The 16,602-nt window shown below is 38.7% G+C and overlaps 1 protein-coding gene across 1 annotated transcript; it reads left to right on the top strand.

Moving 5' to 3' along the window:
* Window positions 1-658: 658 nt before the first annotated feature.
* Window positions 659-15,403, top strand: LOC104072328 (biotin--protein ligase-like; the record flags this gene model as incomplete). The annotated part of the gene is made up of 4 exons (XM_009583362.1): window positions 659-804; window positions 6,491-6,653; window positions 9,468-10,414; window positions 15,095-15,403. Coding segments are annotated over exons 2-4 (1,308 nt in total), but the record flags the coding sequence as incomplete, so codon positions are not given.
* Window positions 15,404-16,602: the final 1,199 nt, after the last annotated feature.

Raw genomic sequence — 16,602 nt, 5'->3', positions numbered from 1 at the left:
CACAGGAAAGTTAAATACTTAATTCACATTTTGGTAAAGCTCTTAAAAACAAAACCAAATAATTGTCCATGTGTTTAGAGGAGTTTGGCCTCAGTTGGCCTGGATTATGGTTTTGTAAATCATATTTCAACTGATTTATGCTGTTCTTTGCTTCTGCATATTTCTGAAATAGCTTCTCCTTGGTCCTTGCACAGTAAGCACATTTTTTTCTGTCTGCAATATTATTCATGCAGACTGACTTTATAAGCTTGTCAGTTTATTTGTGTTTATTGGGAGTTGGGAAGCCCTCTAGGGAACTGTAGTTTGGCTTGAAGTTTGGCGTAAAGTCAGTGCTATTACTCAAAATGTGTTTGTCTCTTAAAAATATGTATTGAAAGTTACGAGTTGCATTTGACTCTGAGAATCCCTGTGGAAGATGCCTGCCATGCTGTACCTCGATAGGGTGGCATATCAGGGCTCTGATCTGATTGCATTAAAGATAGAGGCTCCATCACCCCTTGTTTTTTCTTCATGGGGAGTGTGAAATGGTAGAGACCCTTCATGTAGGGCTGAAGGGTTTGAATTTGAATTTAGGCTGGGCAAAATTTAAAAATGAATTATTAAATCAGATGTTTGCTATACAGACTTATTTTTCTTTCCTGTCTCTTTCAGTTCCTTGACGACTTAAACAGATGGAGTCTGCTTCTCATTTGTCCTTTTATTTATCCTGATAAGTTACTTAAAGCAGAACATATAGCTTTTGTGACAGAAAGCATTTCAGCTCAGACAGATAATTTGCAGAAAGTACCTGGCTCTTCAAAAGAGGTAAGTAGTTCTCTTTGTTTCTTGCATAGAAAGTAGTACAGATGGGTCATTGGTAGGTATAAACCTAAAACACTTGAAGGAGAAAAATCAATGACAGATAGATTTTGTATGTTTATAATGTCATTGTGAATAAAAAGGTAATCTCTTCATTAAAATGAATCACCGTTAATACTCTAGTTCTATTTTATGCTTCAGATAGACCCATACAAATTTTATTGAGATTTTTTTAGTAGCACACTTCTCTGGCTGCAGATGAGAACTGCAGAATTCTAACTTGACTTTGGATAAGGCGTGGATGATTAGATACACTGAATAGGAAAAAAATGCTTGAAAGCTGTCATACTAAGGTAGATCAGAAGCCTTTTTAGCTCAGTATCCTGTCTCTGACACTAGCTGAAACAAATGCCTCAGTAAGAATATACAGAGCAAGCATATGTTAAGATTTCTGAAAAGCTCTTCAAGCCTCCAGCCAAGTGGTTGTGAAAAGTTGTTGAAAAAATTGAAATAGAAGTCTCCTGGAAGCTTCCTTTCATTGTGACTTATAAGTACAAGTTAAAGTATTATACATTTGGATAATTTTGACAGTCTGCAGAAGTAAGGCCAAAATCAAGCTTTTAATCTCTTTGCTTTTCTGTAAAATGCAGTGGGGGAATGGCAGTACGTCTTGGTCGGAATTTTATAAACTGTGTTTGCCTTTTAATGTGTAATACTTACAAAATGTTATTGAGGCATGATATAAATTAAATTAGTACTGAAATCCTTATGGCAAGCATACTTACAAAATGTTCATGTCCTAGAAACTTAGAAATCTAAAAAGTGTCTTCTCCACTACGATACTGAAAGTGCAAAGATGTGGATTTAAAAGATGGTGTTCTAAAACTTGAATTACTGAATATATAGCATGTCTAAACAGATTATGCTTAAAAATAGTATCCAGACCCTATCAAAACTTACTATAAACTTGAGATAACGTCTCTCTCTCCCCTAAATTTTGTTGGTTTTATAACTTTTTCCTCACATGAGGAATGCTTGCTGCCTAGGCATCTCACCTTGGATGCAGGTCTGGAGGGGGTGAAAGGTTGTAACCCAAAGCAAAAGATAAACTTACCTTGCAGGGAGGAAAAATCTTCTAAGTGGTACAGGTTGTCATAGTTCCTTCCTAAGGTGGTCAGCTGTTGTGTGTGCTGTATGCTCTCTGTACTGAAGAGGACAGAATGGACCTCATTGCCTGCTGGAAAGAGGAAAAATGGAAAGACGTGCATGGTAGGATATCGCTGGGTAGGCAATAGTAAAACCTCTAGCCTGGTCACTGGGGTACCATAAAATCGACAGAGCCCTCCCGTTAAACAGGCAATGCCACAAGCTAGGATCACCACCTGGGGGCAGTCGATAAGGTGTCTTCCTGAATGGCCCCTGCTTAGCACCCTACAGGGCCACCTGTCATTCTTGCTTTTTGGCATCAGGTTTCAAACTCCTTTTTGGAGTTAAAGGAAACCTGTCACATACACAGGTGCTTAAGGCCTGTCCGTTTCCCTGGATGAGGAACATATTTTCCAGGCCACTGGTTCTGGGAGACAATCTAGGAGTCCTCCACTGGAGTGAACATTGAGAGCAGAGTGGTTGGTAAATAGTCTTATCTAACTTGAGTGCAGGAACAGAGGGACAGATTAGGAATGGGCACAATTCCAGATTTGTGCCTGCAATCAAATTTTTAGTACCTTCACCCTCCATGGAGGCTTGTCAAGTCTAGAACAGAGCATGCTTTTGGAGCATATTAGTCTTTGCCCTCTAGAGGAATGATATCCAGGTGAAGTGCCACATCAGGCGAAATCATTATCTCCATGAAGCTCGGAGTGTGAGGACTGGAGGCACTGAAAGCTTGTTGAGAACTCTGAGACCTTTTCTTTGATCCTGCTTCCACTGGCCTCATGTTTCCTTGGAGCACACAGGAAGTAGCCATATTAGCTGGTTTGTAAATGTTTTTATTGCCTTTGATATAAGACTGTGGAATCTATCCAGGTGGGCCCTACTTCTAGGAGATAAACTAGATGGGATACCTGCTGTGCTCTCTACATTGTTTCAGAGTGCACCTTGGGAGTGCTGGGCCAACTCAGACAGAAGGCTAAGGGAGATTTTTTTTTTACTTTACCTTTTTTCTGTAGCAGAGAGGTCCACAAAAACATCTGAGTTGAAGCTCTAGCTTGTTGTTCTTCTGGGGTTTATTGTTCAGCGGATTTTTAAAATCTTGTTGGTTTTGTTTGCATTTTCTTTAGAATGGAGAATGTTTGCATTCTTATGTATACATTAATAATTAATTTGATTTGTCAAGGTCAAAAGCGATAGTCCAGGCAAAAGACCAAAACTAAAGCTGTTTTATGTCCCCAGCATTAGCCGCATACAGCTGTTTTATTTTGTTTATTGTTCTTCTGTGTACATGTCACTTCTAACAAAGTGCTTTTAATTCTGCTACCTCTGGCAGCCAGCTGTTGACATAGACAGGGGCTCTAAGAACAGATTGCTCCTGTGACCTATGGTAATTTCTAGACAGAAAAGCCATTCTTTGTAGGGCTATCAGTGATCTGTGACTGGTTTCTGTTGAAACTGAGGTGGACCCAGAAAGCAGGAGTATAAATAATTTCTCATCTCTTACTAAGAGCTGGCCTTTTATTTTGTATTCTGACAGAATTTTGATGAAGATTTCTAGTCGTAGCAGGAAAGCCTGGCCTCTTTGAAAATATTTTCTGAGGATTTTTGTTATGTTGTGAAGCAAATGGAGTGTTGCCTGAGCAGGATTACAGGTCATATGTCTTGGCAACAGCCTTATTTTGTGAAGTTCTCTTGTGTATTCGATTTATTTGTGCTGGACAGCAATAACTACCTTTTACTTGTTAGCATGTCTAATGTTTTACTTGGTGCCACGAAAAAAAAAGCTCAAGAGCATCAATATATCCTCCTCGCAGTTTCCGGGTGACATGTGGGTGTTACCTGCTTGTGCCTGTTCTCTGGGTAAGAAAGGATATCTAAATACGGTGTAAGTCTCTTACCCTCCACCATAGAGAGTAGCCCAGAGTCATACGCTGAGGAAAATAGAGAAGGAAGCTGGTATCCTATCTCATAAATGTATCTGCCATGTTTGTCACTGGTGATCGTGAATTGCCAACGGTTAACAGCAGGCCCTTAGAGTTTTACACCTTATGACTACAACTGGAGACTTTCATTCCAGCTGTGGATGTTGTACCAATAGACTAAACACAGTTGGGAATACCCTTCCATCTGGAAAATGATGGTGTTGTCCAGGTCATCACTCAAGGCAGTTGCTTGGGGCAACGCTGGCTGACTTGGTCACAGACTTCCCCAGTGACAGTGGAGTGAAGTCTGACTGATGCTCCAACTACAGTGATTCAAATCTATCAGGGTCTGGTATAGCATCTTCCAGAAGAAGATTTTGTTCTGCTTCGGAACTGGTCAATACTAGTGTGCCCAGAAATACATCCTGTAACTTTGTAGCTGGTATTTGTTTGTGGTACAGTCGTGGAGATGACCGTTCAGAAGATCCTGGAGGTAGAAACTCGCTGTTGTTGCTTTTACTAGTGAGTGGTTGTTATGTCCAGGAGTTCAGGACCCAAGTGATACATCTGTCATGAATCTGAGGGCTGGCTCTCACCAGCTGTGGGTTCTGGTGTGGCTGGTTTGAAGCTGTTACTTGCTCTTCTGTTACAGAGTTGGGAGTTTAACCCGTAAGTTAAAGCATGCAGATGACCTTGTGGTAAACACCAACACACTGCCCACACACTGCTATCTTTTTCTCTTTTTGAGTTTGTTCACTAAGGGTTAGTATAGGTGATGTATCAGAAGATACCCAGCCAGTTTTCTTGTTAGGTGTTCAAAGGCTGCCAATATGGGTATGGACTGGATGGTCTCATTTGGGTTGTGCTGATCAGAGACTGTCTTTGAGAATGACTTAGAAAGGAGACGTGACCATTAACGTTGTATGAAATCTGAGTTTCTTCTTTCTTCTTGTTCCCTTGGGAAATACTGTAAAGTCAAAAGTTGGAAATAGATTCTTTTGGATACTATGTAAACCACTTAACTGCAGCAGAAAAAAGGTAAGTTTAGCTGATAGTCTAATTATGAACAAGTAAAATATCCAAGAGCTCACCCTCATTTTGTGCGTTCAAAAGAAGTGTTTTTTCTTACTGTGTTTAATCAGTGTGTTACATCTTGTGTGTAGTGATAAAAGGGTGAACTTCATGAAAGTGGTTTGGTGATGACAGCATCAAAGTGCTGGAGTTGCTCTGTGGGAATTGTGCTTTTCCTCCCAGTATTTGGAACATGCTACATGGCGAAGGCTAATTTTTTTTTAGGTCATGAAAACAGGTGGTGCTTCACTGTCTCTAAAAATGCCTTTACAGGAGAACAATTGGTTTGTGTATCCTATAAAGGATAAAGGCTGTGCTATCAGTCACATAATTTGTACTGAAATTGGGTGCTTATTTGGTTTTTGCTTTCAGAATTGACTCTTAAATCACTGTCAATTGTCCGACTATTGTTTTGTTAGGTACTGTTGCTTTATAAACATAAAGTTTAAAAGGGGTCATTTTCAATTATGAGATGACAGATTTGAGATGTCAGCAGACAGATTTGTAGTCTTCATTACTGTGCCCGCCTTTCAGAAGGAAACCAAAACTCTTTTCACTTTTCTACCACTTGTGGCTTTATAATTAAACTTGAAACTTGTTCTCCAAGATGGTACAGCTGTGTAGTTTGGGTTTAACAAACCTTCTTGAAGAAAAACAAACCCAAGTGTGTCACTTTCATAACACTTCTTTTCTGGAGAATGGAATTTTTCCTGTAGATAAGCAGCTTGAATCTTCTGTGTTTAGTTAATGCTTCTGATAGTGTGTACTTTTATTAAATCCTAGTAGTTTATTTTTTCTCTTTTTATCAGCATTCTTTTTAGAATTTGTGCTGAAAGCCATGTCTTGGAAATAAATACAAATAGAATTTTACTTATAGAATGTGATAATGCTCTCCTGCCATTTTGTGTGTTACTTGAAGCTTTCATAGCCTTGATCTTTGGGAAAGATGTATTTGCATTCCCAATTTGCTTTCAACACTTAGTGTGGATGTTGCTTTGTTTACTTGTCTCAGGACTGAATCTTGTAGCAGGTATTGCTTGCTATACGACCCTTCCTCAGTAGGCTCTTTTGGTTGTATTCAGTCTCATACATTGACCTTTGTAGTCATGAAGGGTGCACTTTTGTGTGAAGGGAACTGTCAACTGAAAGCCTTCTCTAATTGAGATGTGTTGTCTCATGATACGCTTAAATGTAGTAGTTGTTTTAAACACATGAGGCATCACAGAAACAAGTCTTAAAAGCTATTCTGCCAATTTAGTGTTCTATAATCATAGTAGCTACTTTTTTTTTTTTTTTTTTTTTTTTTTAAAAGTACTTTCTTTAAAATTACTTCCAGCCCTTGGGTTTGCCAGTTGTGCCATTTTGGTTTGATAATGTCCCTCTGTTGGCTCTGCTTACTGTTGTGCTGCTTTTTAATAGCAGAATCCTTCAGGAAGGAGGGGCAGTTTTTACTTGCAGTTCATCTTGCAGACTCATAATACTGTTGGTATTTTGATATTTTTCTGTAACCTTTTCAAACTGAAAATCATGCATATGCTTTATTCTAGATTGTGAAGTGGTCAGACTATTGTTCACCGTTGGCCTATAAACCTGGTGAGCCTTATAAGTTAATTGCTGAAGCAAGTGTAGATAATTTCAGTAACCTTGGAATAGCATTCATGGAAGACAGGCTTCAAATGGATAATGGAATGGTACCACACAAGATAGTTTGTAAGTATCTTCACAAATTGTTTTTAATGGTAGAACATGTTTGTTTCATAGTTATATTAGGACTGTGCATAGTCTTTATACCTATGGAAAAAACCATGCTTTTATTTTGGCACAATATTTTCTTCTTGTTGTCATTCTAGGCAGTTGATCACTCTGTAGCACTACCATATTTTATACTGAACACCATCAAATATAGAGATCCTTGAAAAGTTAGACCACTTTTTGAGTGAGTTTCTTTACAGAACATCTTACAAATGAAACAACAGAAATAACAGAAAAATGGATCAAAAGATTTTTTTGAATAAAACCCCCCGTCTTTCTTTAATGCCTCATAAGCTATTGCCTATAATTAACCTTAGTATGATGAGATCTCCAAGTATCCAAGATGGTGTTTAACCTTTTGCAAATGCATGAATGTATAAATGTCACAAAAGTGAAGTTAGAAAATAGTGTTTCTGTAAGTCTTGTCTGTAGATTAATTAATTTATTTGAAAAAAAAAAAAATGCAGAAGGTTTTAGGCAAATGTTCTTTTTTTCAGATTTTAAATAAAAGTGTATTCAAAGCTAAACATAGGTTGAGAACAATTGCTGTGACTTGAGCATCTTAATCCTTTAGATCAGTGAGAGAAAAGCTCACAGATGCTTTCTAAACAGGGAGAGGAATAAGCAGGGGAAGGAGGGTGGTGTCACTGCTAATTGAATTTTGAATTTTTGGTGGATGGTTTATTTCTTTAGAGGGTGATTTTAATGATATCAAAACTATAAGCCATTGTGGCCTCATTAGTTTAATAGTTTCAGCTAAGGCAGGGAGGGAGTTCATGGCTAATTCCACAGAGAGGAGAAGGAGATAGTTGTGGTTGCACTTGTAACACTATTCTTAAATAGAATTGTTGTCTGGGCTGTGGGAAGTCCAAGCTTCACCTCCCTTTGCTGCATGAGATTTGAACTTCTTTTTTCCAGCACTGTTCTAAAAGTGCCATAATATACAGTCTGTAGGGTATTGTAGTGAGCTCTCAGGGAGTAGAGCCACAATTTTTTTTTTTTTTTCCCTCTGTGTGTGTGTTCAGCAATAGTCTAATTTCTTCCTACCTAGTTGTGTCTTCTCAGCTGTGTTGATAAAACTATGGGCCATGTAGAATAATAAAATAATGATTTTGGGCTACAAAAAAATCCTCTTCCCTACCCTGCCCCCCACCCCCCACCCCCAAAAAAAAAAAGTGGGTTGGGTGTTTTAGTTTGTTTTTTTTTGTGTTTGGTTGTGGGTTTTTTTGTTTGCTTGGTTGGTTTTTTTATGTAGATCATAGTGCGTTGGCAGAAGTCAGGGAGTGACAAAATCGAGAACAGCTAGCTAGGGTGCAAGAGGGTAGGAATATGCTCACAAATGTATCTGATGTGAAACTCTGTCTCTTGGTGCTGTTCTGCACAAATATTCACGCAAGGAGGGGATGGAAGCTGAGAGAGTGCCGTCATTTACTTTTCAGAATGTTTTCTGGCTCATTTTGCTTCAGGTACTGTGTGCATGCTAGAACTGCTCCAGGAGAACAGGCTGATGGAGGCTGTTAACAGAATAGCATACAGGCTGGTAGCTGTGAAATTCTCCCAGGATGTGAAAAAACTTGCTTCAAATTTCTGCTCCAAACCAGGCAAAGGGGATATAGTTTCAAGGGAATGCAAGTGTTGTTAAGCAAAGAAAGTGATTGAACTTGGATCTGGTGTATTGTGTGCCCGTTGACTATTTTGTTAATCAAATTTCTCACTGAATTTCTTTGAGAAACCTGAAACAAAAACATAGTAAGTTTATTTGGCCTTGTGGGAGTGGAGAGGGATTCAGTAAAATTTTGCAGACTTCGATTTGAAATATTTTCATGGCTCGGCAGCTGAAAAAAAACTACCTTATGAAGAGTATTTTTTCTCTCCTCTTATGTAATTTGCTCTGCAAGTTTCACGCTGACAATAATCGGCTTTGCCCTTTTCTCACTTGTATTTGCCAGAAATTTTTTATCTTTGCATTTCCATCCTTTTCAGGGCGAGAGAGGGAAAAGTTTAACAATTCATCCTATTTGCTAGTTTTCCCTTGGATTCTTAGCTCCCAAGTCTTGCTATGGGTGGGTATGTTTCCCTTTCTGCAGATTGAAAGCAGTTCAGATTTTTTTTTTTACTCCTTTTTACTTGTGCCAAAATTTTATCTGCAGTCTTCAGCAATGCAAGAGATGTGGTTCAATGTCTCCATCTTACCCAATATCTCATTTTACTAGCTTATTTCAAAATAGTTTATTTCAAAATAGCAGCAAGTAATTTTCCACCCTGCCCTCTTTAGGAGACCAGTATTTTTCCAAAGGTACTTCCCTTGCCTCATTTTGTCGTTTGCTGGTGTCAGAGAGACAGGCAAAATAACAAGCTGACAAGGTGATGCATTTGTGAGAACTTCCTCACCTTCCCACCCGTAGACTATTGTTCCGTTAAGAACACATCTGCGTTGTGTATAGTAGCTGTCATGTTTTACTTTTGTGCAAATGTTTTTTCATTCACAATAAATGTTAGTTTGTTTAAATGTGCTCTGTAAATATTGAGTGTTTGCTCTCAGTCAGACTTTCCTGGAACAAAGAGTCATTAGAGTAAATGACTTGAGTTATGAGTGCAAATTTATTATGTTCTTGGGGGAGATGGTATTTCCTGTGTCAAACAAGTGCAATTCTTGCTATTATTGATGATTTGTACTGAAATGAAATCCAAATCCCGCTGTGGTAGTGATATTCATCATAGCTCTTTTAATATATTTTATAACCCCTTTTTCTTATTCTTTTACTCTTCCAGCTGTCCATTTACAGGAATCTACACTGAAGGAGTTGGTGCAGGTGGCACCATCTGTAAAAGAACAAAGTGTGAGCAGTACACAAATGGATGAAGTAACTCCTGCTGCTACTTTTGGGACTACTATTAAATCAGGATTAGGAGTAGCTGAGTCTACAGGACAGGGTGAAGAGGAGAAATCCAAGCTAGAGAAAGAAAGTGAGCATGAAGATGAATCCAACAGTCTATCTGACAAAGGGACAGGTGCTGGAGAACATCATCACTTGCATCTTTCCAGCTGTCATGAATGCCTGCAACTTGAAAACAGTACTATTGAATCGGTCAGATTTGCCTCTGCAGAAAACATTCCAGAACTTTCTGATGATTGCAATAGCAAACTGGAAGAGAAGAATGATGACTGTTTAGCAAGAGGAATAAAGAGAGTAAACCTTGCTGGAAAACCCCCTAATGTATTGATTTATCTTGGCTCTGAAAATGCAAAAGTGAAATTTGAGCAGGTAAAATCAATTCTTCAGGAATGCATTGATGCAGACAGCTACACCATCTACCAGCTGCATGAGGAGCAAGTTCTGAAAGCTCCGTGGATTGATAATTCACTGCTGTTGATCATTGCCACAGAGGAGCCTATTTCTGAGGAGAACCACAAACAATTCATGAAGTTTTTATCTAAAGGTGGAAAGATTCTAGGGTTTTCTTCATCTCTTACATTTGGTGGCATACAAATAAAGAGAAAAAAACTGAAGAAGACTGTTCATGAATTAGTGGTCTCTAAAATGGACAGCACTGAAATTAAATTAAATCTCTTGGTCAGTGGCTGTATTTTTGAGGAAGTAATGAAGGAAGATACCAGCAAAGTGAAGACATTGAGTCGATTAAATAATGCTGATAAGGATACAGTTATTGTTCATCTGACATATGGAGACAGTGGAGGAGAAGCCATTCTTTCTCAGGTACTGTGTACGCAGAAGCATTAATTTGCTCATTGCTACATGATGTTGTGGTATGCTAAAAAAGTTCACTTGTTCCCATGCATGCTCTTGGGGATGCTTGCCAAGGGGAGGTATAGATGGATGTCTCAGTGAATGGACAAGGACTCTGGAATGGTTTTCACTTGATCCTCAGGAAGCTTAAAGAATGGTAGAGAATGTCACTGCTGTTCAACCTCCTTGTTTTCACCACGCAGCCATGCCCATGTAGATCATGCAAGGTCACAGTGGATGGTAGAGAGCAGATTTGCATAGTAAGCAAGCATCTTCAAGAGCAGAGCTATCCTTTTCTGCCTCCTAGGAGTTGTGCAGTGATACAACTGTGCATTTTGCAGATTTTGGGAGGTGGGAACAGGAAAAGCCAAGTCGTTGGTGGACTCGGGATGAAAGCTTATACTGACAAGAATAAAAAAAAAAAAAAAAAAAAAAAAAAAAAGACACATCCTTACAAAAATACGAATTATGGTGAAATAGAGAGTCAGGAGATGATGTAAAACAAACTTCGCAAGAAACTTGGAAGACGTCTCCTCTTAAGGTTTAACGTTAAGGTAGCCAGCGCTTCTGAGAATCTGACTAGAGAATGAGGGAGTCCCAGCCTCTATTACTTGTTGCATGCCATGGCTAGAAAAACTGCTGTACAATTCTTGCTTGAGCAAGCAGCTACACAGTAAAGGTTAGTCTCTGACTGCATTGAAATGCCATTGTTGATTTAGGTCTGTTCGTTCTTTTTTTGCTAGTATTGCTACCATTTTCTCAGTGATATTCTGTTTGTATCTTAGTGTTGTGAATGAAGCGAACCATTTTATGGTTTTTTAGCAGTGTTTTGATAAAGGCTAATTTCTAGATGGATGTTAGGTTCATGATGTTGGCCTTGCTGTTTTGTCATTTAAAAAAACCCTTTATTCAACTGGAATACATTTTTTCTATTTACTATCAAAATTAAAATTCTAAAACTTTGTCATGGTTTAACCCCAGCCGGCAACTAAGCACCATACAGCCGCTCGCTCACTCCCCCACTGGTGGGATGGAGGAGAGAATCGGAAGGGTAAAAGTGAGAAGACTAGTGGGTTGAGATAAAGACAGTTTAATAGGTAAAGCAAAAGCTGCGCACGCAAGCAAAGCAAAGCAAGGAATTCATTCACTACTTCCCATTGGCAGGCAGGTGTTCAGCCATCTCCAGGAAAGCAGGGCTCCATCACGTGGGACAGTTACTTGGGAAGACAAAACACCATCACTCTGAACGTCCCCCCTTTCCTTCTTCTTCCCCCAGCTTTATATGCTGAGCATGATGTCATACGGAATATCCTTGTGTTCAGTTGGGGTCAGCTGTCCCAGCTGTGACCCTTCCCAGCTTCTTGTGCACCCCCAGCCTACTCGCTGGTGGGGTGGTGTGAGGAGCAGAAAAGGCCTTGACTCTGTGTAAGCACTGCTCAGCATAACTAAAACATCCCTGTATTATTAACACTGTTTTTGGCACAAATCCAAAACATAGCCCCATACTAGCTACTATGAAGAAAATTAACTCTATTCCAGCCAAAACCAGCACATTCTCCACCCCTTATTTCATACCATTTACGTCATGCTCAAGTCCCACACTATCCAATACATCCTCATTAACCACCCTCTCTGCCTTCCCATCCTTTGATTATAATACACAGATATCATTCCCTTAGTCCATGGACCACCCCTGTGAAATATCTGTAAAATGTCCACAAAATGTCCTTTGAGTTCATTTAGTCCATGACTTTGGGCTCCATCTGTTATGGTGGTCACTTAAGGACAGGAGAGGTGTTGCGTTGCGTGGAGTTGCTGGGCACCAAAGCCAGCTCAGGTTGGGTCACTGCTGCACTTGCACTGCTTCTTGTAAGGCTTGACCTCCATTGGTTCAGGTGGTTCCTGCTATAGTAATTCTTATAACATGCGACTCAAATCATGGGTTACAACAATTTAAAGGTATTTCCACTACAGTCTCCACTCCTTGTCTCTTTGGACCAGACCATCGGGTTTAACATTGTAATGAACTCCTCCCCTTACCCGTGCTCCGGCTTGGACTTATCCACAGACTGCAGTCCCTTAGGGGTGTACCTGCTCCAAGTGGAGCTTTATCTGAGCCACAGTCTCCCCAGGGGTATACCTGCTGCAGTACAGAGTTATCCACAGCCACAGTTGCACATAGTAGCCCCATACTAGCTACTATGAAGAAAATTAACTCTATCCCAGCCAAAACCAGAACAAACTTTTTTGTTTTCTAAACTTTGACATATTTTCAGTCAGTAATATACGCTCTGATTTTTTTGGGGGGGAGGAAAATCGAATCTGCTGGAAACTTGCTTTTTTGTTTCCCGAGTCTTCCTTCAGCCTTTAAACTTCTAAATGTTTAACATTCTGCACCTATCAAATAGCTCAGAGCACCTGGGGGACAGAAGTGGGTGAGTCTAGAATGAGCCAAAATCTTACTCATTCTACTAAGGATGATAATATCCCAGCAAACAGGTACCTCTCCAGTGTTACAGTATTGTGATCTCTGTTTAAAAAAAACCCAACAACCAAACAAAACCCATGCCCCCTCAAAAAGTTAAACAACAGATAAGTTCAAGTGTTCATAATCTTTTTTGTTATTGTTACTCTCTGTCTTCCTGGATAATGGGTGAGGAAGCTTCCATGGCTGTGTTAAAGGTAAATGTTGGTCACTGATTATTTAAATATTCACAGATATCTGGCTAAAGTTTTGAGTGATAGAAAGGCTGATAAGAGGTACCATTAAGTTTAGAAAACAAGTCTACGCCCCGGAAGTATGCGTCTACCTGGGTGTATAACCTGTGCTATTGAATCTAGAGAAATTTTAGTCGCTTCGTAGTAAAACTTTGAAAGTGAGCCTGAAGGCAACTTGCACGTTTTGAGTTAGCCTCAGTAGGTGCACAGGTAAACATCTTCTTTTTAGCATGGCTGTTCACAATTGTATTCCTTCCCTTACTCTGCCTTTGCTTTCAAGCAGCACATTGAGAAAAGCAGAGCAAGATTTATTTACCAGTATTTAAGTAGATGAGGAACATAATGGAGACACAGGTGAACAAATTTTATGAAAGATTCTAGGACCTATTTTTACTAATATTTTAGTTACAGGAGAACTTTCTCAGGACCCCAGAGCACTCAAATGTAACTGCTCACCTATCAGGTAGCATACACTCTTCTAGCAATTATGTAATTCAGAATATTCATTGGGTTTCTTAGAAGTGTTTTCGTATCTTATCAGTTTACCAGATTAAATCTGCTAGCTTTTTGGAAACTCTGTTATATATAGTGGCATGTTTATAGCTTTATGTAGGAAGCTTTGCCACCCATGCGCTGTATGCTTGTACTAGAAAATGGATTAGATACTGTTGCTATCCATTTCTGCAAGTTCCATGGTAAAACCTGCTTTGCTCTACCATTTAAATTGACCCTTCTGCTGTAGTAAAACTTAATACTGCAGGGGTTTTCCCCAGAAAAAGGGCATTACAGTATAGCTTCAAAAATCAGATTAAAAGGATTAGTGTGTCATTTTATAATTTTAAATGACTTCCAGTCTGGATTTGAAAAGCCTTATTGTTTTCTCTTCAGGGGACTGACAGTGACATCAGCCATTAAATATTCTGTCACAGACTTCTTATTTCCCTTTTTTCTGTACTCTTCTGTTCCCCCCGCTGCCATTTCAGCATATTTCCCTGAATTTTAATAAAGTAGATCATATATTAAAGATGAAGAACATCATTAAAATGTGCAAAATTGGAGAAATGAACAAAGATAATAGTTTGTGATTTTCATTAAATGAATATACATATAGTAGGGTACAAAGGTTTCTAAATATCTTGGAACACTTATTTAAAAAACAAACAAAACAAACAAAAACCCACAAAACCCATAAAACACAAAAAGCCCCACAAAAAAACCCCAAAAAACAACAAAAAAAAAGGAGGTCTAGAAGGGGTTTTTTTCCTTCTGCATTTCATTTCTACTTTTAAGCATCTACTTCAGCCTTGAGAAATGATCCTCTACAAGGTGGTGTTCTGGGGTTCTTAGTTCTCTTTCAGCAGCATTTCTTTATCTGCACTGATTGCAACTTAATTCATGTGACACAGTAAGGACTTGCTCAGCCTGAGTTCTACATATCTTGTGCAACCTCTGATAAAGCTCTTTCAATTTTAATGTAATTCTGCTCTTGTACAAGCCAGAATATGACCAATATTGCTGTTGGTTCTAGGTTGCCAGCACAGATGAAAAGCAGAAGGAGAAGTTTAAGTTAGTAAATACAAGTTTGAACAACTCCTCCAGGAGAAGACCAATTTATTAAGAAGGGATATTTTGTGTAGGTTTCAGAGAAGATTGTAGTGTACTGGCAACTGTGATCCCTGAATGAGAAACTATAAATATATATGTATTCCCTAGTTTATTAGGATAATAAAGCCCTGCTTGTGTAGATATGATGAAGACATGAGAAACTTTTAAATTGCACTAGTAACACTGGGTAGTTCAGCAACTACAGCCAGGACAAAGCTGCTTTTGGAACTGTTTGGAACTAGAACTGCTTCTCTCTCTCTGACATGCTAAAATGTGTAATACCAACAAAATATTTTTTTTTAATTCCCTTTGCACATATCCTGCCAGGCACACTTGGAGCTGGATATCAATTCTATGGATGTCCAAACTGAAGAGGATTTTAATTTGCTTAAGATAAGCAATACCAAGAGATATGAAGTTCTCAGGGAGATCCTGATATCACTTGGCCTGAGTTGTCAATTAAGTGAAATTCCTATGTTAACACCTATTTACCTTCTCTGTTCTGATGAGGTAAGGCTTTTGCTTACATTTCAGTTGTTTGAGATTTACCCTACAAGACAAATTCAGTGTTCACTTAAATACACCTTGTTTTTTATGTGGTTTTTTTGTTTGGAAAGGTTTACGTATGTATTCCAGGTAAGCAAAAATTTGAATTTCTACTCTGTCACTATTTTGTTACCTGCTATTAGTAGTTTTGAATTTAACCATGGGGAAATTGTGTAGGGTTAACTTTTCGGATATGTTTGCTATATTTCTGTTAAGAACTTTTATGCTTATTTGCATGCTTCTGAAATATCAAAACACAAGGCTGTGGTAAGCTACAGAAAGAACTGATTTAAAAGACGGGATTTTTTTTTTTCTTTTAAAACAAGGTAGAAAGTTCTGTATAGGGTGGCAACAAAAGATCAAACCCAAATTATGGAGGATGGTGTGGCAGACCAAAACTGAAAGACCTGAGTGAGTAGGGAAGAATGTGTGATTACACAATGAAGATTTTTATTCCTGAAGATGTTGTAATATTTCCTGGAAGTAGAATAGCTTCTTGTAATTCAAATAGTCAGCTGACTATTCTGGACTTCTCAATTTGAGACATTGCTATGAAGAATTATGAAGAACATATAAAGCAGTAATTTTAACTCTTTTTTTAAACACGACTTCTAATACATGAGAACCAAATTATATTGATATGAAGGCGTGAAGCAGTAGGTGATTAAAAAGCAATACAGACTACTCAGGCTCTTTGAGGTTGTTGTTCCCGACCCGTACAGTGCTGTCACTAGTTGCTCTTAGCACGCTTGTCTGATTCCTGCCCCTTTTCGGTACCACCCTTACATTAGCACAGAAATGAGATGTCTGTCTTTAGGGGAACTCAACTATAGAAGCTCCTCCTTGGATACCTGTTTCCAGCAGTATCATGTATAACATCCTTTTTTGGCTACAGGATCAATCAATGAACAAAGTGGCATATTACAGCTGAATGTTTTTAAATAACTTGGATGATATTTTAGATTTAGATTGTACTTTTCAAAACACTGTTCATTAGTCCAGAAGGTGGGTAAGCATTGCACAACTTGTAGATTGGGAATATGTGATATGTGACTTCATTGTATGGCAGGCAAGTCAGACAAACTGACTAAAATACTGTTAATAGGTGTATCTGTAAATTCAAATCTGCATTTGTTTTCTATGTCTCTGAAGATACTGCCAAAACTTTCTATCGGTGCATTAAGTAATGCCCTCATATAGCAACTCGGATTGGATGTAACAATTGATCAAAATTAGGCAAAATGCAGACAGCTTTTTTTTATTCCCCTTGAATGATAGCCCTTTCATGT

Source organism: Fulmarus glacialis, unplaced genomic scaffold, assembly GCF_000690835.1.
Source record: "Fulmarus glacialis isolate BGI_N327 unplaced genomic scaffold, ASM69083v1 scaffold25148, whole genome shotgun sequence".
Classification (NCBI taxonomy): domain Eukaryota; kingdom Metazoa; phylum Chordata; class Aves; order Procellariiformes; family Procellariidae; genus Fulmarus; species Fulmarus glacialis.
This window is presented reverse-complemented; position numbering and strand designations above follow the sequence as displayed.